This window comes from Bombus huntii, chromosome 10 (genome assembly GCF_024542735.1).
Source record: "Bombus huntii isolate Logan2020A chromosome 10, iyBomHunt1.1, whole genome shotgun sequence".
In the NCBI taxonomy this organism is placed as follows: Eukaryota; Metazoa; Arthropoda; class Insecta; order Hymenoptera; family Apidae; genus Bombus; species Bombus huntii.
In genome coordinates, this window is record NC_066247.1 from 12,534,933 (window position 1) to 12,555,438 (window position 20,506).

General features: G+C 36.6%; 2 protein-coding genes, 1 long non-coding RNA gene and 2 other non-coding genes across 9 annotated transcripts; 2 read left to right on the top strand and 3 right to left on the bottom strand.

Annotated features, from left to right (window-relative positions):
• Positions 1-893: 893 nt before the first annotated feature.
• Positions 894-19,438, top strand: LOC126870291 (muscle-specific protein 20-like). 2 transcript variants are annotated; one of them, XM_050627869.1, is made up of 5 exons: positions 894-914; positions 10,838-10,919; positions 16,998-17,127; positions 18,718-18,838; positions 18,928-19,438. In XM_050627869.1, exons 1-5 carry the CDS (start codon positions 909-911, stop codon positions 19,117-19,119), a joined length of 531 nt encoding a protein of 176 aa, XP_050483826.1. In that variant the 5' UTR covers positions 894-908; the 3' UTR covers positions 19,120-19,438. The 2 variants fall into 2 exon arrangements, with proteins under 2 accessions (XP_050483826.1, XP_050483825.1); XM_050627868.1 differs by lacking the exon at positions 894-914 and adding an exon at positions 1,847-2,013.
• On the bottom strand, positions 981-1,062 carry Trnal-aag (transfer RNA leucine (anticodon AAG)). The gene has a single exon. It is a non-coding gene; the product is annotated as a tRNA-Leu (tRNA).
• LOC126870293 (myophilin) lies at positions 3,870-8,134 on the bottom strand. The gene is made up of 4 exons (XM_050627870.1): positions 7,967-8,134; positions 5,411-5,610; positions 5,022-5,142; positions 3,870-4,934 (listed from the first exon to the last, which is right to left on the bottom strand). Exons 1-4 carry the CDS (start codon positions 7,970-7,972, stop codon positions 4,752-4,754), a joined length of 510 nt encoding a protein of 169 aa, XP_050483827.1. The 5' UTR covers positions 7,973-8,134; the 3' UTR covers positions 3,870-4,751.
• LOC126870798 (U4 spliceosomal RNA) lies at positions 10,270-10,410 on the top strand. Its single transcript, XR_007691449.1, has one exon. It is a non-coding gene; the product is annotated as a U4 spliceosomal RNA (small nuclear RNA).
• LOC126870299 (uncharacterized) lies at positions 10,926-16,990 on the bottom strand. 4 transcript variants are annotated; one of them, XR_007691268.1, is made up of 3 exons: positions 15,293-16,990; positions 14,804-14,977; positions 10,926-14,629 (listed from the first exon to the last, which is right to left on the bottom strand). It is a non-coding gene; the product is annotated as an uncharacterized LOC126870299 (long non-coding RNA). The 4 variants fall into 4 exon arrangements; XR_007691267.1 differs by lacking the exon at positions 10,926-14,629 and having other exon boundaries at positions 14,640-14,977; positions 15,293-15,833; positions 15,950-16,990; XR_007691266.1 differs by lacking the exon at positions 10,926-14,629 and having other exon boundaries at positions 14,640-14,977; positions 15,293-15,494; positions 15,568-16,990.
• Positions 19,439-20,506: the final 1,068 nt, after the last annotated feature.

Genomic DNA, 20,506 nt, shown 5'->3' on the forward strand with positions numbered 1-20,506 from the left:
TCACGCAGAAAAAATCTTTTGTGCATTTTTATTGATTATACTTGGCATTAATATATTGTTCGGAATTTTGAGTGGCTCCGTTTATGGCTCGTACGGCCCTTATCCCTTCTTTAGAAAATTCCGAATTATATGTCCTTCCCGAGCTGTAAACTTAATGACTCCGAGGTCAGATAACAAACTCCTGGGAAAACCCCAGCCGGGAATGCACGATGGACAGACGAAACCCAACGGCTGGTAGGAAGAATCACCAACGTATATTAACATTGACCTAGTAAGTGTTTTATAGGGAAATTTTACTTATTTATGTAAATTTTTGAATAACATAGTCTTTTATATACAATTACTATGAGAATCATTAGAATATTAGTTCTTAATAAATGATGTCTTGATTAATAAATATTTCAGTAAGAAACAGCCTTACAAAATGTTAAACAATATATAATGCAATAATTAAATATAATAAATATAGATGAGGGCTGCCATTTTTAGGAAAAGTATAGAGGGTTTATGTATACAGCTTCTGTTAAATTATATTCTACACGCATAAATACAACGAATGGTATTGAATCTTTTGTATCTATTCATTGGGTGTGGCTTGTGGTGGCATCTTCAGAATGAAACATCTATTAGGCTAACATATTATTCAGAAGCATTGTCACATTCTAGTTACATCGGTAAAATGGACTCCGTATGACATAAAAGATAAGCGGCCATCTTTCCATCCGGAATAAGAAAGTACATGAGAGAAAGCATAGGTGTCGCTAACTGTGATGAAGAGGAGATAACTTCCTTCTAATACATAGTTTCCTAATAGGTGTGAACCACGGCGCCGCGTGCCGACGCAACCCATTGGACCTTCAAGGGAGTTGCTACCACCGTCTTCTTCATTAATTACGCGTCGTTGATTTATGAAGGTTGGTCGAAATACAATTCATGAACTTATTACATGTTAAAGTATTACAAAAGAAGGCAAAAAGAAATGGCAGCGGTGGGATTCGAACCCACGCCTCCGAAGAGACTGGTGCCTTAAACCAGCGCCTTAGACCGCTCGGCCACGCTACCAGTGATAACTATTTTTCACGTGGATATCATAAAGATCCTTAATAACCTTCTTAAAACAAAGTCATGTTTTACATATAATATCATGTTATTGTCATGTTTCCGTGGCTAGTCTTCATTCGGCACTCTAAATTTGTTAACTTTTGTTATAACACATGACAGTCTTTAACAAGAAGAATTCATAAATACTAATTCTAAGGAGACCATTATTTCAAAGGTTATACGTGCCTTACTTTTTACTTTTAAATTACTTTTAAAGTTGGTGTATATTATACAATTATCTTAGACATACATGTTTTATGATTTATATGCATCGCCAGGAGTTCGATTAGCAGAATGGATTTTGGTTTAGGTTAGGTTTAATTTATATTATAATATATTGTAGTATCCAAATAAACTATGCGTAAACTTTACATGCGTCTAAAATAATGATCTTCGTGGTTTAAAACTGGAATTTTTCCACTCTATTTGTCAAAAACTATCATATGAGAAAGAAATAGGTTACAAATTCGATGTGTCACAAATCAAACTTCAACCCTTCTCATTATTTGTTTAATGATCAATTATCATTGTCTTACAAAGATGTATGAAAAGTATCTCCAAAGGGAAGTATTTCTGTGGAGAATTAGAAAAGCCTGTTGAATTGCTTTCAGTTAGTAGAAACATCGTGTTCACGTGATTCTTTTAAGAACGCTTTCCAAAAGATACCGGCGGAGGTGCTCGCGGGTAAACTAGGGTGGGTGGTGAGTAAGTGATCCATATATAGAAGCGCCCCCACATTTACCAACACGAGCGCACACCTGTCACGCATATATACGCAGCACGAGGGCCGAGGCGCACACTTTTTGAGCTTGAGTTGCTTAAGCTCTGCCGGCTTCACGTTTCTACGTTTTGGGTATTGCAAAATAACAGTCACAATCAGCGTTCATCATGCCTGGACGTCCGCTTTGGCAGGTAAATTGCGTTTGAAAAATTTTCATTTTTACCTACTGACGTTGTCGCGCATTTAACATACTTATATAGATTCGCGCCATTCAAGTATGGACGTTATGGAGCTGCTCGCACCAGTTGGTATAATCTGTAAATTGTAATCCACATTAGGCTATTGATTTTTAATGATCAAGTGATTTTATATCTTATGTTATAAAAAAAGTTTTCAAAGTAATCTTCTTTTAACTGCATATTCTCCATATTAACCTGCATTTCGAAATCATTGTATATGCTGCGCCATGCGATAATGCGATTCATAGTATTTGTTCAATATCATATATTTGTTTACACCATGAATTATAATTGTAAGACATTATAGATCAATAGGTAACAAAAAAATAATTTTTTTTCGAAAAATGGAATATTCTTGATAGACGATGATCTTTACAGACGTAGGAGAAATGTTGACTGCTTTATATACTGAAAATCCATCTATTTCAAACGTCTGACTCAGGATACATTTTTGCAATACTTTTTCCAAATTTTCGTTGAAGTGCTTCTAATTCTGTACAGGTTATAAACTATGAATCATTCGATGCACCGTCATCTACACTAATTTAATTTACATTTGACTCATATCTCTTTCATGTAAACGAGATTACATTTCCACGTTATATCATTCGTGTTAAATAAAACAAATTTTGGATATCTAGAAAAATTTTCATAGGATTTTTTAGTAATTAGACGATATAGAATATTTCGTATGATATCTTAACGTGAAGTATAAATGTTTTGGTATGTTAATGCAATATCATAACACGAGTCCAGTATTGGCTGTCTGCTGGTATACCGCGGACTTCCAAAAATAACGCAAAGGCTTGCCAAGCTAAGCGAAAGTTTCAATCGAATACTACGGTATGGTCATATTAAAAGGAGGAAAAAATAAAAGAGAGAAATTTGTGTCATGACGACGACATCAAGTATGGTGCAAACTTTATTTACAAACAAGTCGTGAATATTCTAGCATCTGATCTGAAATTAATTTCATGTTTAAGTTCTTTAAAACCAAACGGATTCAGATGATTTTCACCAAAAGATTTCTGGAAAGTCGAATGATTTTCCAAATTAAATAACAGTTTCAGCAGTCAGAATAAATTATCTGTTTTTAAAAATTAAGAACAAGAATAATCAACATTTATCCTTAGGGACTATTACAGATGAAAGTTCACTGCAACATATTTTTTCTAAATTAAAATATTAATACAGTTAACAAAGTGGAGACATATACGTTTTGTTACTGCCTAATACTAAATGAGAAATAAAAAAAATTATTGTTTGCACAGGTTACAAATAATAATATTCGATAACATTGTTAGAGGACGATAATACTAAAACAAATTTCGATTAGGATGAAATGATAAAAATCCATGACAGGTAAATACAGAATGCACATAATATACACATACATATGTACACAAATATATAAAAGATAAATACCTACTAATAGGAAAATTTTATCAGAATGAAATTTGAAACTGCTACCAGTAATAATAGTAATACTACTACCCATAATATTTAGTAAGTGAAATAAATTTTTATTTAGGACTTATTTCTTTAGTTGCATAAACATTCGCAATCGACTTTACCATCATATGTCATATTTCAGAGACACACTCACTATTGTTTTATTATTTGTGCTAACGTTTGCCAAGAACTTGACATCACTAGAATTTTCAAATTACCTCGACCATTCTGCTTTTAACATTTTAGAGAAAATAGTAACAATTGATGGTCAAAAGGTCCCATTCTTGTAATCAATTTAAGGTACATGTTTCTTAATAATTCTGACTACAGATGTCAGCAATGTACAATAATACAGATAATAGAAAATAGCAGCGTTGCCTTTTTATTTTGTACATTTGTTATTTATACATTATTAATTTGTACATTATGTTAGTAAATTGTGCGAGGACAATTACAAATCTTAGAAAAGGCATTAGACTATTCGTTCGAATTGATAAAATAATCTTCGATGTAGAGATTCGGATAAAATCTTACATTTACATGTTAAAATAACTAGGAAGTCCTGCTTGTAATATATATAAATCTTTCCCGTGTTACGCGATATGATATAATTGATGAGCTTTTGTCGGCATTCTATATCATGTTCTCTGTTTTCTTTAATAAATTCTCGTGAAAGATAGATTGATATTCGATATGTTAAGAAACGTATTTTTGACATTTTATTTATATAGGTAGGTATATGTTTGTCGTGTCATGTATAGTGTAGGTGTACGTGTCATTATCTTACAAAATTGTTTAGTGTTTTCGTGTGTATGCTAGGTGTGTAGGTAAACAGTGAATGTAACGTGTGTACGTAATACGTTATGTGTGATTATAACGTAGCGTGTAGTGTATTTAAGTGTTTGTTTTTGATTAATAGTTATGGTTTATCGACAGGATTTCGCATTTACGTATACAAGAGTACAACGACGTTTCAGTATCATATCCTAGGGAAGAAAAGGTCACTACATTATCGCAGTGTATCTAGGATACATTTTCGCAGACATTCGATGAGAAAGCAATTTTATAGCTTGGTCGAATTCAGCGTCATAGACTCGTGATTAGAATACCTCGAATTGGTCGATAGTTGCGTTTTTTGAGTACTTCGAAATCGACAATTTGGTAGCAGATCTTTAGTATATTATTATTTAGATCTATATAAAGTTTCGATGTCACGTGTTTTACGTGTCGTAGAATGTTTACATGTGTCGAGTGTTGCCGAATCCACCGTGACCAGCTTGACTGGCACCTTTGTTGTAACCCATCTGTAAATTGAGCTGACCCTCGCTGGCTCGAAGCTGGTCTTCCGTGAATATTCTCTTATTTTCTTCAGCCATTTTTGGTCCTAGACGCGGTCCATTATATTCCGGATGTTTCTGCGTCTGTGTAGAAGAAAAGAGATACATACGACAAGTCTGTTAATTCTTTCTTTAAACTTCAAAATCTCTGCTTGATTTTAAGATACGTACAATTCTTCCAAGGGCATAGAGACATAATGTAACTTGTGGGATATTGCGTCTTTCGAAGAGGTCAGCTGTCTGAAAGATTTCTTCTTGTGGGACACCGTATTCTTTAATGGCTGCTTGAAATCTGTCCGGAAAAGAATCCACAATAGTATCCACTGATTACAAATTTATATGTATATATATAAATATATTTATATATATATATATAAGTATATTCCTTTTTGGAAAAAAAAATATATAGGGACAGCCATAGGATAAAACGATGAGTAAATTTCATGAGTAAATTTCGAAGGTCTGCCGCAATTCTAGTTTCTTAGAATTAGCTACGTTTTAATTGAAAATTATAATATCTCTTGAAGAAACTTTGTTTCTTTTTTATATTTATAAAACACCTTTGAACGTTTTCCATAAGCTGGAAGTTGGTTCCCTTGGCCTGAATCTTCTTCACCGAGCCAGGCGCCAATTTATTGATAAGCTTGCACAGGATGACCCCATCTTTGAGAATATCCTCGTAATTTCCAGGTGGAAGTTTTTCTCCTAAAACAGCCTCGATCCAGACCATAACTTCAGTCTCTTGTTCCTTGTTTCGGGCCTAGAAACCGGAAGTCTCTTCGTCAATTGCATAGTGCGGAATTAGAATCGTAGAATGGTGGATGCTACGACACTCGATGTCGTCTCGAGAGTCAGGGATGGTCCAGCAAAGTGTTGCCGGGGAATTTAAAAATGCCGGGAACGAAAATAGACCGCGACGGTGTTATGTTACCGCGGGCGTAAAACGAACGTCGAAAATAAAATACGACGACCAATCTGTTGGCTTTTATTAAAACTGGCAAGAAGCAGCAACGTTTCGGCCACCTGTTTCCGTGCCGTGTGAATCCCGAATTTTACTGATTTCTAGTAAAATCGTCAATAAGACGAAATTATGCTTCTGGCATGCTGACAATTCTTTCACCTCCGTGAGTCCCTTCTCGCGGCGTCTGTATCGACGAAACACGTCTTTTGTCTTTTAGGATAGGGCTTCCCAAACTTTTATGAACCGAGAGACCCATTTTCGCGACCTAGTCGAAGGTTATACGAGATGTAACTGCCGTCGACAATTGATCGATAAACAATTCATAGATTTTAGTCGAGAGAAACAGGGCGACTAGAAAATAGTAGTTCTGTGACCTTTAACTGTGATCTTTAACCGAGTCAACTTGGAATTATTCGTCCGATGATTTTCGACGAGTAAAATTCTCCCAATGAACATGTAAACTATTCTCATATTTTAATTTTTATCGCGACTGGATCGTTGAACAGTTACTTTTCATCGCAAAGGTAATTCTATTTGATTCGACATCTTTCTCCTTTGAATCGACTTACAAATGGGCGAATGTCGACAATCAACACGTAACATATTTCGAACGTGTTGCCTCGTAGTAAATATAAGTGATTTATAAAATCCTTTTAGAATAATTTACAATGCCAACGAACGATTGACGTAGATGAAATCTGGCACTATGTTCTCGATAAATTAGTATTTATAGTAACAAAAAGCTTTCTTTATCAAGTTGTTATTTTACGGTTGCCGATTTATATACAGTTTTGCCTCAAATATTTCAACGAGTGTATTATACGACTTACAAGTGGACGAATATCGAGCATCAACACGTAACATGTTTCGAACATGTTGCCTCGTAATAAGTATAAGTAATTTATAAAATCCTTTTACGATGATTTAAAATGCCAACGAACAATTGACGTAAATGAAATCTGACTCTATGTTCGTAAACAAATTTCTAAGCTTCGTTAAATTCTTACTTCACGATTTATATACAGTTTTGCCTCAAATATTTCAACGAGTGCATTATCTTATGTCTGGTTGAGAAACGTTCGTGAAGGATCAATGATAGTGCCGAAGAGAAATTTTCAACATATCTGCGAAATGTCAAGCCTTTTGAAGCAATGTGTTCCTCCTCGAATACTCTCGAGATGTATTTTAAGCTACCTATTCTCAAGGGACGTGGCGTTTTCGTTCAGATCAGATCCAACTTTCGAGGACGTTTCGTGAACGTGACACCTGGTGCAACGATTCACCAAGTTAAAAGTTAAATTGATCGATTCCTCTCGAATCTTTCCTCCAGTGATTCGGCCACTCGATCGTCGAACGCCTACGCTGAAGATTTTGCTTTTGGAAATTCATAAATGACATAATCTTTTCGCTAATACATTTGATATTCAGTCGTGTCGAAGGTTTGAAATGGAATTGACGAGCAAACAATGTTATGCGAATATAATAGGTGACGATGATTGGGAAATTAGCAGAGTGTTGTAATAAAGTCGACAGTTCAATCTTTTCGAAAGAAGATCCAATAGCACAACATTAATCTTGTCGCAGAAATCGATCTATTAATTTTTCGAATTGGCATTTCCTCTCGAAAATATCGTCAAGATATATTACGTAAGGATATTTATCTTAGGGTATAAATACTCCGACACCGGATGAGGCGGGGGAGGAGACGCGCGTCAAAGCCGATCAGCGGTACAAATTGCCATTTCGTAGTTACCAGTTCCATCGTGTCAATAATCCGGCCGACATTCGTTAAATAAAACTAAGAACGAATATGCTACGTGTCTTACAAAATCCTTCTTCTTCTTCTTATTTCCAATATTTGTTTTTTCTTTTGCAACTTCGAACGTTACTGCTACGTGTCAAGATTAATCCAGCAATCTGGGAAAATCGCCAAAACGAAATAGCCCAAGGTCTATCGTAATTAGGATTCTACGAATAACCACGGTTTTCGCCCGCTAACGTAGCAATAAGAAATTATTCGTATATCAGATTTATAATCAGTATAGCTTCGCTTATCGTTAATTGGCATGGTATGATCAATGTATACGCGATTAAGCGTCCTTTAATCGTTATTTTCAACGAACACTTGATTTCCCACGGAATAATGAACACGTACCGGCATCTTTCTTCTTCTTTTCTTCCCTTCGACACTGTAGACGTTGCCACGGAGACTGAGTTTTACCGTAGTTTAGGATAGCGACTTTTGAACGATGACGCTGACTAGAGACTAAGTCGGACGCCGTGCGTCGCGACGCTATATGCCGGTCTCCCCTCCGCCGTATCATTTCCCGACATTCACGAACGAATATTTTTTGGCTGAGTGCCCAGTGGGTATTCCCACACCCCCGCCCGTAACCAGATCTTGACACTGCAGCCCTATTTACAAGAAGAAACAAGGAATGTGCTTGTAACGTTCTTAGTAAATGAGCAAAATTTCTTCTATGCTATCGTGAATGTTTTTTGGGATCGCAGATTTAGCGTGTTTCGCGATCTTTTGGCTTAAATAGAATATTTATACGATTGTAAGTTATAATTTGTTTATAAAGTACGTTCAACAGGTTTAATATGTAGATTCACCGCCGATCCGATTTTCATGATCGTGTTTAAGTAAATCTAGTTCAAGTAAAGAGAAATAGGTTTAATATCAGAGTAATATCTTGTTAATTCGTCATCAGAATTAATAATAGCTTGCGATCTTCTTGCCATTGATAAAATTAAAGATTTTCTCATTTCTGATGTAATTGCGTTTCAAAACTATCGACGGTTAAATGTTTACGCTACTTTAATTCTCTCTGGAAACACGTTAGTGTAACAATATTTAGTAGACGAAAGAAATTTTCGTCGAGGTTCTCTGTCTTTTTAGTCGTGTTTAGAAAAATTGGAATTTCCGTAAATATTCGCGATCCAGCTATAATAATTCGTCTAATGGCCTCTACCTCAGGTTCGAAGACCGTTTCGCCATACATGATAACTGCTTCTCAATTTTGCTCGTGCATAAGAGCAGACTGCTTATTTTTGCACCTTCTTCTTCCTCTTCCTTCACCTCCTGACTTTCTTACAAACAGTCCCTCTTTGAAGCTTCACAATCCTTCGTAGCCACGAGCAACATTACGTACATCCCCAAGGCAATTAATTACAGAATTCCGAAAATACGTGACTAAGCATCGAAAATAGCATGTGCAATTTTGTGAATACGAGAGGGGATCGTCTGGAACTCGAATTAAAGCTCCGATGTCTCTAGGGAGAGGTATTTTTCAGCTGTTTCGTTTTGCTTTTGACGAAAGATGTCAAAAATAGGTCACGGATCAGTTACGTTAGAAGCGGATGTACGTATCGTTGGCCGCAGCTATGTGTCTTTTATTGTTGAATGCTGACGTTGCAAATAAACGGGGGAAATCCGTAGACGAAGTGGAAAAGTTCGAACAAGTGGGTGTGTTTCCCAACGAACGATGGTTAGCCGGTCTGTGGACGGGCGCCAGATGAAAGAAACCGATAAGCAAGACGCTCGTAATTTCTGGATGCTGGCCACTTCGAAGGGTGAGGCCACCGCCGAGTTTAGATTCCGTCAATTGACGCTGTTTCCAAGTTTATCGTAACCGTAACACTACGGAATTGCGTAGACGGCTGGAGCGAATACGTATTCGCATCTGATACATCGAGATCGAATTACGTAACAAAAATTAGATTAATCGCGTTAACGACGAGGTTGTCTCTTTACGCAATCGTTAGTCGATGATCGATCGATGAAGCGATCTTTTATCAGATTGTGTATCTCATTTTCATTTGAAACGTAATTATTTTTAGCGACCCAAATGTCGTCGATCCTGAAATTTTAGAAATTAGCTAATCGATGTTTAAATCCCTTCGTTCGCAGGGCTTGAGAACAACAAGTAGATAGAAAAAGTATTTACATACTTGTCTGCAGAGGAGGACTGACTGGAGTAAGACTTCATTACGTGGTGTTCTTCCACGTGTACTTAACGTATCATCTCTTATTTTTCTGTTTTCCTGCGATAATGCATTTCCAGCAAATACTTAATGCATCTCTATTTGCATTCAATTGAAAATGTTGTTCACACGTAGGTGGTATCTAAAAGAAAACTGAATTCCCAGAAAGCATCGCTTTCTAGGCGATTCGTACATTTATCTGACGGATATTTGCAATAGTAGTATATTATAAAAAGCACTTTTATTAATTTCTTAACGTTTAACACATTTTTATTTATTTTATATGATTTTAATACGTTTATTTAACTATATTTCACTTTTAAGATAGTTTACTTCATTTTGTACCTACCTACGCGCACTGGATGCGTTAGTGCGTCGACTTGCCACTAGGTGGTGTCGAAGAAGGAAGGATTCTCACTGTCGAAAAATGACGCGAGTGTTATTAGTAGGGCTGCGGAACATAGTATCGTTAGCTTTGCGCAGTGGCGATATCGTAACCAATGAGGTTCTACCGAGGTGCGATTATTGCTAGTTGAAAACTTTTACCAATACCCCGCCATGACGATGTGAAATACCATCGGCTACGGCAATTTTTGAAAGTTTCTGCGGAAACTGATAAGTTTTCTCGAAAACAAAGAATTTTTTAGTAATACGTTTCAGATGTTCTGTTTGGGACAGAATTAAGCTTTTCACTAGGGGCATCATTAGACGGTAGAGAGCTTTTATTATGTGTAACGAAAAGTAGTTTTGAGTTCAACTTCATTTTTAAACTTTAGCGAGAAAGTATGACGTTATAAGCACGATCGGGCTTGATATATGAACTGAACTTTATGAGTGCTTCAAGTGTAGTGATTATGACTTGAGCTTTCAAGATAGAATTTAATGAATACGGAGCACATGTGTAATAGCTATTTCCAGACCTCATCTTCCACAAAAAATATTGATCGACATTAATCACTTTCAGCAGCTATTAGCGCGCCATATGTGAAGTTTGCTGATAACATAAAAACCACGTATTAAAATAGTTCTTTGATCGTAGGTTGCTGGGAAACGAGAACCAAGTCAGGAAGCCGAGGCTCAGCAATGGATCGAGCAAGTGGTCGGAGAGAGATTTCCTTCAGGTATGATCATGAAGCTCGCAATATCTAACTTTGACTTTCATCGATTTACGTATTATAAATGTGTAATTTGGCTGTGACAGCCATAAGTACAATTGATTAAAGTTTATCAATGATACTACTACTCCTTTGATACACGTGCTCTCGTATATGAACTCCTGTTCTACGGAGGTGGTGCAGTTCGAAAAGCGTGTCAATATCACCACCCCCGTTCAGGACCAGTGCAACGCGTCCAGAAGCTAGCTGCGATCCTATAATTCCCGGGTACGAATGTCAGGCCGCGTGATGTCGCAAAGGTTAAGCTTGTTGACTAGGTCAGTTATTGGAATGTCTAATGAGAGGCGAGAAGTCGACGAGTAAAAGGAAAGGATAATTGGAAATTTGAGGAAAATTTAATAGAGCGAAGAAGACGGACAACTAGATATATTGTCGCTTGTAATGAAAATGATACGTTTGATATTTATAAATGTAGTAATTTTGATGACTTAATTAATAAATTTACTGGTTATACCTAATATCTATAAATCTAAATGTTAGTGAAAGGTCATTGGTTGTGAGAAACTGATACTGAAGCACGTAAGATCCTGAGTAGAGTGCGGAGGGTGAATGGTTGCAGGTGCTTGTTAGGGGTAGCTATATCCTCTTGCTGCCGATGTTCTCCTAATAAAACGCGCGCTTTGTTGCGTCATTCGAGTCACCCTATTGAACGAAAAGTGGGTAGCGACCCCTACGTCCAACGTGTACCCCTGATTGGTGAAATACGCCAGGCGTCGACGCAATCGCTGTGCTGAACGAACGATCGTATAACGACACAGAACAGTACTCGAATTAAGACAAACTAATATTTTTAAAAGATCCATCACGCTTCTCTAGCACCCTATTAAAACACTATCAAAGTTAAAAAATTATATTCTCTCGGTCGAAATTTTTATTGAGCGATTTTGATCTTTATGATAGATTTTCATGTTAGAATAAGTGGAGGGTGTTTAAACTTCGAGCATCATATACTTAGACTTTATGTCATATAACAGACTATCCCTTGAGCGTTACACAGTGTTAGTTCCACCCACAGCAAGCAGCAGCTCTACACGATGATGCGATCCGGGTATACGAAGCTTTTGATGTTATTGACTCATTTAAAATTGAACTTGAGCTACCGCCTCGTTCGATCGCTACCGCCCACTTTCCTATTTTTCCGATTCGCCCTTAACGTCGCTCACCTTCACGATGACGCGCAATTGGAATTCGATGCGTTTCAGGATCCTCGAATCTTTCCATTCTAGATGTTAGCCTGTTCCTGGAAGCTCGCGTGGCATGCTGGACACGGACCTTTGTATACCAGTTTGCATACTACCAAATATTTCTTAAACAAGGGTAGGAAATTGTATTTTATTTAAATATTCGCATTCACATACAATTTCTAGAAACGTTCATGACTGTTTGAGTAAAAGATGCTGAATATTTAAGTGACAAATTTTTTTAGAGAAACTTGATTAGTTTGTTATTTGATAAAAAAAAAAAATTGGGAATTAATTAGTGAAAGATGAGATTGTAAAATATTAAAATGATGACAAAAGTAGTTTCTTTATAAGATTAGAAATATTTACATGAGTGAGAATGAAGTGTTCTGTTGTTGATACCGTTGGAAGGGAAAAACTCCGCTGAGGAAATCGTCAAACGGTCTTTAGCAATCTTTTGCCGACGACACGTATTGATTTAGCGTCATCTGTTCATCATGTTACGTCGTAAGGACGCCAACGTATCAGGGCCGCATACGAGAGCCTGGATAGTCAAGTGAAATATCGCATTATGTCATTTCTTGTTTCATCTTTCTTGCACACCTTCCGGTTTCCTTCTCATGAAATGAATTACATTAAGAAGTCATCCAACTAAGTTTTTCTTGTCTCGACTGATTTATTACAACAAAATGTTGAATATCATACTTATCAATTTATACGAAGTTGTACATATCTAACACCGTGTTATTCATTCTCCGTACGTACTTTAATTACAATTTTTATAATATTCATATTTTTTATATTTTTTTAAACAATTTATTCTACACATAAATGATCTTCGCCAGAATTTATTAAACAAATCATAGCGCAATTAATTTTCTGCTTTAATTGCAGAAATTTTATGATATCGCCGTATGCTATTGTGAACGCTCCTTAAAGCTCGTCAGGAAGAAGGGTTACGAGTTACGAGGGAGGCAAGTGTCAGTCATCTGTTCGTCACGGTGGCACAACTAGCTTGCTTGCACCAGGGTACTAGCAGACGTTTGAGGGATTTATGGCTTGCCCGCCACGTTGACGTCAACGTCGACGTATCGATCCTTGTGCACTTTGAACCCTAAGCTTTTCACAGTTCGCAGTCTTCTTCTCTCCTTCCCGAGGAGTAGCCTTCAGGTGATAGAATGTCGATATGTCGAACTGCTCGTCACGAAACGTTGCGTGACGTCACGAAAGCTCGCAGTTACTAGGGTAGCAAAGAGGGGCAGTAGATGAATTTATGGCTTTCTTGCCGACGAAGGGCAGCACCTATTATTCGCGTAGACTTCGATGTGTTCGTTTGAAGAATAAGGGCATTTCCTTCGGAAGAAATCGCGTATTGGATATTCGTACGATCGAAAGGTTCTGGAGATATGTCAACGGGTGCCAGTTGTCCATCAAAAGATCGTCAATGACGTCATTCTGAGAAGAGCTTATCAGGATTACAGCCCGAGGGTAGATTTACGACCGAAAGCAACAAGTTGTTGCCTCGGGTCGTGTTTCATTTCGAATGCCCATAAAGGGTGTGTTCTTTGTTTCTATTAATCCCGTAATTTCATGTAAGTTCCTTGTTGCTTAAAATAGAACAGATTTACAGGGACACACAAAATTATAATATATTTACACATTTAAAAATGAAATTTTATTTTAAATATCAATTCTATCGCGTATTTGTTAATTTCTATTTTTCATTGGTGTTGTTTAAATTCTAGGAGTTTAATTATGGAACAGAGTGTTGGTTCATTAACAAACAAGTGCATTGTATGAAAAGAAATTGTTGATGTAGTCTTAGTTTGATAAAAGTGGAGGGAAATTGGATTCTCTTTGCATGTGAGAGGACTCGTTCCCGCGGGACCTGTTGCTTGCCACTGGTCGTAAATTCAAGCCGAGGATGTTGTCCTGATGAAAACCGTGTGTTTGACGTCTTTATGACATGAAACTGACGTGAAATCGATACTAAGCACGCAAGCGTGTTTGTCGAAGCTAGGGTGAACCATTCCGTCTCAAGATTTCTTTTCTTCTTATCGTTGTACTGTATAATGTTATATACTTTCCCACTCTAAAAAATTATTTGTTTAATCTTTAATTTCTTCTGTACATGCTAATCAAGATATTTATTTTAAAAAATTACATACTAAGATATGCGTTCTTTGCACTTTATTATTTAAATATTACTGTTTCAATCGCATGGGTTATATCCACCTGTCTGATAAATGTTATAATATATTCTTTCACAGAATTACGGATAAAAGACAGGCCTGAAGGAATTTATCGATTTCACATCAAATTGTCGAGACATGACGGCTATGACGTGTCACCGTAACAGGATAGTATCGAGGGTAGTAATAGTTTCCAATTCACCAATACATATTATTGCAACTCAATATTTTTTTGACGCATAGTATCGAGTATGAAGGAAGAGAGCAGTAAGACACGCAACGTCTGAAAAATATCAGGTCAGCATCACGTTACTATGTTTATTCGAGCATGAAATAAAGCAGCGAAGAATCGTAAGGAGCAAGACGGTTTAGATCTGGAAGGCGTTCTATTGATTTTCTGTCATCTTCTTGCGTTTACGACATCTCATTGTGTTTCGATGCTACCAGGAATGTATACCATGTCATGCTTGTTTACTCCATATGCCCGCATTGATCCAGAGGTGGATGCTGGAACCTGTGGCCTCCGGCCTGTTGCCTGGATATTGTGGAAAAGCAACTGGTTCGCTCGATTCGTTTGACATGCGTAGCTGAGTCACGTATACCAGTATCGTTCTCTGTCATATAATTATTTCTGTAAAAAACAAGTTTCTTCTATATTTTTCAAAACAGAAATATTACTTTCATTTCCTCCAAGGAAAGTATTTAATAAGTTAATTAGTTCTTTAGTGACTTTGTTAATAATCAAGGCCACAGAAAATTATATCTTTTCTTAAATAAATTAGGTCAAGTTTTTAAATGCTGAATGCAAACTATTTATTAGAAATGTCTTTTTGCTTGATTGTAATTTCGTAACATTTATGATTGTTCCAAATAATACTTATTCTCTTAATCATATAATTGATAGTTGTCGTTTTTGTTTGAAAGTTAGGAATCAATAAAGAATTACTTGAAGAATATATTAGTTGCTTTTGATCGGCTGTCGAATACTCGTCAATCGAAAATTCAAGCAGACGACCAGTTTTGTATTAGGCGAGCAGATTTTGGGGTAAGCATGTAATAGTATTCCCTCTATTGCAAAACCACGTGACATATCGTCCTTGCAGGATCAGGATAGTAGTCCTTTGAACGGTTAGTCCGTGTCTCTTCATCTAAAAATGTTTCAAAATAACTAGTGGCTTTTATAACAAATATGTAACAAATTATAAATAGATGTATAGTTACAAACAGTACGTATTTATATTGTAATGTTTACTACAAAACGAGAGTTAGAAAATAAGTTCATTATCATTATTCATAATTTTTTGTAATGGCCTATTTCAGCCTGAAGAGTTTCGTAGAGTTTCACAAATTATATAGTTCCATATAAAAGACACAACTGGAGAACTACTTGAAGCTTAGTATGTTTTCTTAGTAACTCTGTAACTTTCATATTCATAGATGCTGCATATATTATCCATTGGTACAACCACGCGTAACCGTAACATATCCTATAGAATGATATATTAATCGTTGAGTTGTACTTGGCTGAGAAACCCTTGATAAATCACTTATCTATTTAAACATCCATTGCTGGCATTCCTACTTCTATCTTCTTTCAAGATACCTTTTATCCAATATATAAATCATTTTGACAATTTGATGCTTTGAAAATATCTATATGTATATGATTAAATATGTAAGTAATATACGCATATAGGAAGAGCGCCAGTTGTTGCGCACATCACCGTACGTCGACCGCAGCGCTTCCGCTCATGGCTCAAGTATCGATACAATTTATAAAGTCGCTCACCAGAGTGCGTGGCATGTCAATACGTTCAATATATCGAAACGTTAACCGGGAGAGGAACTTGACAATAAACGATACATGCTCGACATCAATGTTGAACTCCTGTCGGTTGCTGGCCTCCTGACAATTTGAGATGCAGCGTGTCTTTCGAATGGCGACGGGATTGCTTCTACGCCGCGAGTCACGACGACTGCAAGACAATGATGGCGCTGGTCGAGAAACACCAGAGTTGAAGAGTAGAAAAAAAAGCGAGCAACGGAAGACGGAGGCGGTCTTTTCTGATCCTTCGACCGACTGACAAAAAATGCCATGCCCCCTTGGCGCGCCTCTTGGCATAATGGGGCGCCATAAACGAGTGCTGGTGCACGCAGCCTCTGTTATTATTTCGCGGCAATCTCGTCCGCAGCGATGAACAGGGAGGAGGAGGATAAAACAAGAGAAACGACAGCTGCCATTCATTTGAACCGATAATAGCCCACCTGACAATGAAAATCAATGGCCGACATGGAGTGCGCATGTCGTTCGACCGCGGAACTTTCAAAGCAACGCTTTATCCCGAGGGAAGCCAGATTTATTTTTCTGCTATCCTGATGCCACTGTGGTACTTGGCATTCTTTTCATTGCTCGCTCACTAGCTCTCCTTTTTGTCACGAATTTTTTGGGATATTTAGGTCTTAGGTGAATGATTAGTTGGGTTCGATGGATTAAGGAATTGCATAATAATTAACCTTTTAATGCCTCGTGTAACACGTACACAAATGTATTTTTTATATCAAAAGATTTATAATCAAAATAAATATTATATTTATTACAGGTTCCCATTTTTGTTACGCTTATTAACACAAGGGAAATGATATGTCTTTAGGTGTGAGTTATGAAGATGCTTTGCGGGATGGTGTATTGCTTTGTAAACTTATGAACAAACTGCAGCCGGGACTCATCACCAAAATTAATACGTCTGGTGGTGATTATAAGATGATGGACAATCTTAATCAGTATGTATCGCAAGAAATGCTTTTATATCGCATGAATACATAATTAATGTGTAAGTTGTAAATAACAACATTATGCGTGAATTGCGTGTAAACTGTATTATTTCATTGACTAAATATCATTATATCATTTATTGCATATGCAATAATAATATTTAGTAAATACACCCCATATTATGATATCCGCGTATAAAACAAGAATGGAACAAAACGTAAATGCTTGTAGAGAAGGCAAACTCGCTAATTTTTGTTACCTACTATCAAGCTTTCTTTCATCTCATACTTTCCTGTTATTCAGTCAAGTTTACGCAATCGACAGTGTTTTACTACGGAACGACTCTCGACTCGAATCTATCGAAGTCGAAGAGTCACGGAGTCGTTGAGATCGAGAGATCAAACGATACGCGATTATTGACTTGGAATCGCCGGCGCAACTGCCGCCAAATTTCGATTGCGTCACTGTTTCTCGTGTTACCTGAAAGCCTGATAAATAAGTATCAAGAAAGTCCCAAGTCGGGATCGTCACAATTATTTCATAACAATAAAAAGAAGAACCTTATCTTTTACCTAAACTCAACATCTTACAAAAAATCTTTGACGACATAACGATATATAGTTTATACTAATGATAAACGCGATTAATCAAATACACTCTGATAAGAATACTTTGTGTTTATCATGTGTACTTATATTATATGTATATGTTATATTTCGTAGATAATAGAACAAATTTTGCGTTTATCATGTGTACTTATATGTATATGTTATATTTCGTAGATAATAGAACAAATTATAAAAATTGAACATTATTATCATTGGAAATTATTGTTTGAGCCGAACGAGATTATGTCCAAACAAAATGTCATTCGAGACGAAATGTATAAAGAAGATATTTAGTAAGAGGCTTTCTGCAAAGTACAGTAACCATGTATGACATTTGCGGCATCTGACAATCTGACCGCGATATCGCGTGCGCATGTCGACAATTGGCGCGTTTTCAATGTTTAAGAGCGCTTTCCTCAGTAGTGGGGTGAACGATGCGCAGCGCGGCCACTCCGCATTACTCCCTTTTTATGCGGAAAACAGGAGTAACGTAGAGGTTAATAATATTTATCGTATGTGCTTCTTTCGTTCTTACATTCCTAATACCCAGAGAGTTCATTAATACTGGCCTGCCTCACGTTTCTTGCGTTACGTGGCACGTTGCATCACAGCCAACGAAATGGCGGCTCTTGAACATATGTTTATTGTTTGCCATAGGGCTAAATTCATGCTTGAAATTTATGATATTTAATCAAATAAAAATATGGTTATTTTGTTTTGCATTATTAACTTCAGCATTCTAATTGTTTAACTGTAAATTTCATTGAAAACTGTTACCTATTATTGCTTGATGTACCACGGTTATTTACCGATTAACGAGATTTCAATGATCATCGTGCATGTCTAGACCAATTATTCAAAAGTCGATCAAGCTATCCTGCTGTCCTGTTAATCAAAGACACGAGACGTGTTATTTCCTAGGTATTCTGAGAAAATAGACATATACATACTTTATTCAAGCAATGTTATTATAATGTATCGTCATTTCAGATTCCAAAAGGCCTGCGTGAAATACGGAGTACCTGATGTAGACTTGTTCCAAGCAGTTGATCTTATGGAAAGAAAAAATATCGCGCAAGTGACCAACACCATTTTTGCCATTGGCCGCACTGTAATAATTTTGATCAAATACGCTTATTTTCCATTATCATTAAATGTATATAATTGCAGGAAAAATAATAAAACGATATGAATTTGCAGACTTATAGACATCCAGAATGGCGCGGACCATGGCTAGGACCAAGACCGGCGGAAGAGAATAAGCGGAATTTCACGGAGGAGCAACTAAGAGCTGGCGAAGGTTATATTGGTCTTCAAGCTGGTACCAATAAGGGCGCGACTCAAGCTGGTCAAAACTTTGGAGCAACAAGAAAGATTCTCCTCGGAAAATAATATTTCTACATAGTATTTCCTAATACTCTTAAGATTTCTTCAGAAATAGTTCAAAATTAATTTTAAACAGAATATTCATCGATGTCTTAGAACAGATGTCAAATTATAATTAATCGTATTAACAAAGAATTACGTTGGACTCCTTAATTTGTCGTGTACTGTAATCGATTATAGCGCATAAATGGCGGAGATTAATTATTTGATACGAATAATTGTTATTAATAAGATTCATGGATGTAATATAAAATAACAACAATTTTTCATTGTAACAAGCTAATTCAATAAATTCATCTGAGTGTGTTAATACTCTGAAGCTACATATCCGACATCTTTTTTCACAGTTTTGCACGAATTTGTATACGCAAGTAAGTACTTACATATATTGGTACAAGACATCAATGTAGTTATGTCCGAGAACGAATACATTTTTAAGATCGACACGTAAAGTCGCATACAGTGTACTTGTACTTACTGGCGTACGTATGCAGGTAGAGAGGCACATACATGACGATGAGCCTTGTACGTGACAGCGACGATAAGTGGACGTGACGTGTATGTACACGCATTACACGCATTCTTCGAGCGGTTTCTACACCGCGAGGCTCCCCAATGATCAGGCAAGTATCTCGAGTTAGGATATCTATGGACCATTACCTATCCTTCTTTGTTTCATTCGCACGCGGCTCCGTTGGTTATTGAAGAGAACTTGCTGATAGAAAACTTGGATATCAATACACATAAACGTTTTATATATCTACACTGTTCAATTAGTACTACATAAAATTAGGTACTATATACTATATAAAATTTATACATTTATATGTACTTATATATATAGCTTGTAATAGGTATACCCATACACATTAGGTTATTATTATTAAATGTTATAAGATAGTTCATTTTCTTAATCTATAATCATGAATATATATATTTATACGTCATAATTATAATAATATTGAATAAGAACATTTGTTATTCTTTCTGTATTTCTATTTCTGAGAATTCCTGTGTAGTAAAGAGCAATTAAAATGGAACGAAGAGAGAAAATCTCAGCGCTTCTTGATCGCGAGAAATCACGTATTTGTCTTGTCGGTCGATCGCGATCGTGGGGCAGGCCAGTTCTTGGGGTCCCCCTGTGATAGAATAACATAAGTTACAAAGAAGTATAATAATACTGTTATACATATACTGTCTACTGTTATCGTGCGGCCTTCTTGCATTCTACGCTGCTAGTTACAAAATACGGTTTATTACGCGGATTGAATAAAAAGAAGGGGTATGTATACTTCTAAGTTAAGATGACAATAGCTTCTTGCTTCTGCTGTGTTCCTAATGAAAGGGGAGCGCTGCGGAGTGGCCGCTCCGCGCATCACTGCACCCCACTATT

Excerpts from the sequence above, each read along its gene's own strand:
- LOC126870291 (XM_050627868.1), top strand. The coding sequence starts at position 1,990 with ATGCCTGGACGTCCGCTTTGGCAG. Across the intron at positions 2,014-10,837 it reads CTGGACGTCCGCTTTGGCAG|GTTGCTGGGAAACGAGAACC; the intron begins GTAAATTGCGTT and ends CTTTGATCGTAG. Across the intron at positions 10,920-16,997 it reads CGGAGAGAGATTTCCTTCAG|GTGTGAGTTATGAAGATGCT; the intron begins GTATGATCATGA and ends ATATGTCTTTAG.
- LOC126870293 (XM_050627870.1), bottom strand. Across the intron at positions 5,143-5,410 it reads CTTATGGAAAACGTTCAAAG|ATTTCAAGCAGCCATTAAAG; the intron begins GTGTTTTATAAA and ends TTTTCCGGACAG. Across the intron at positions 4,935-5,021 it reads TCTATGCCCTTGGAAGAATT|ACGCAGAAACATCCGGAATA; the intron begins GTACGTATCTTA and ends TCTTCTACACAG.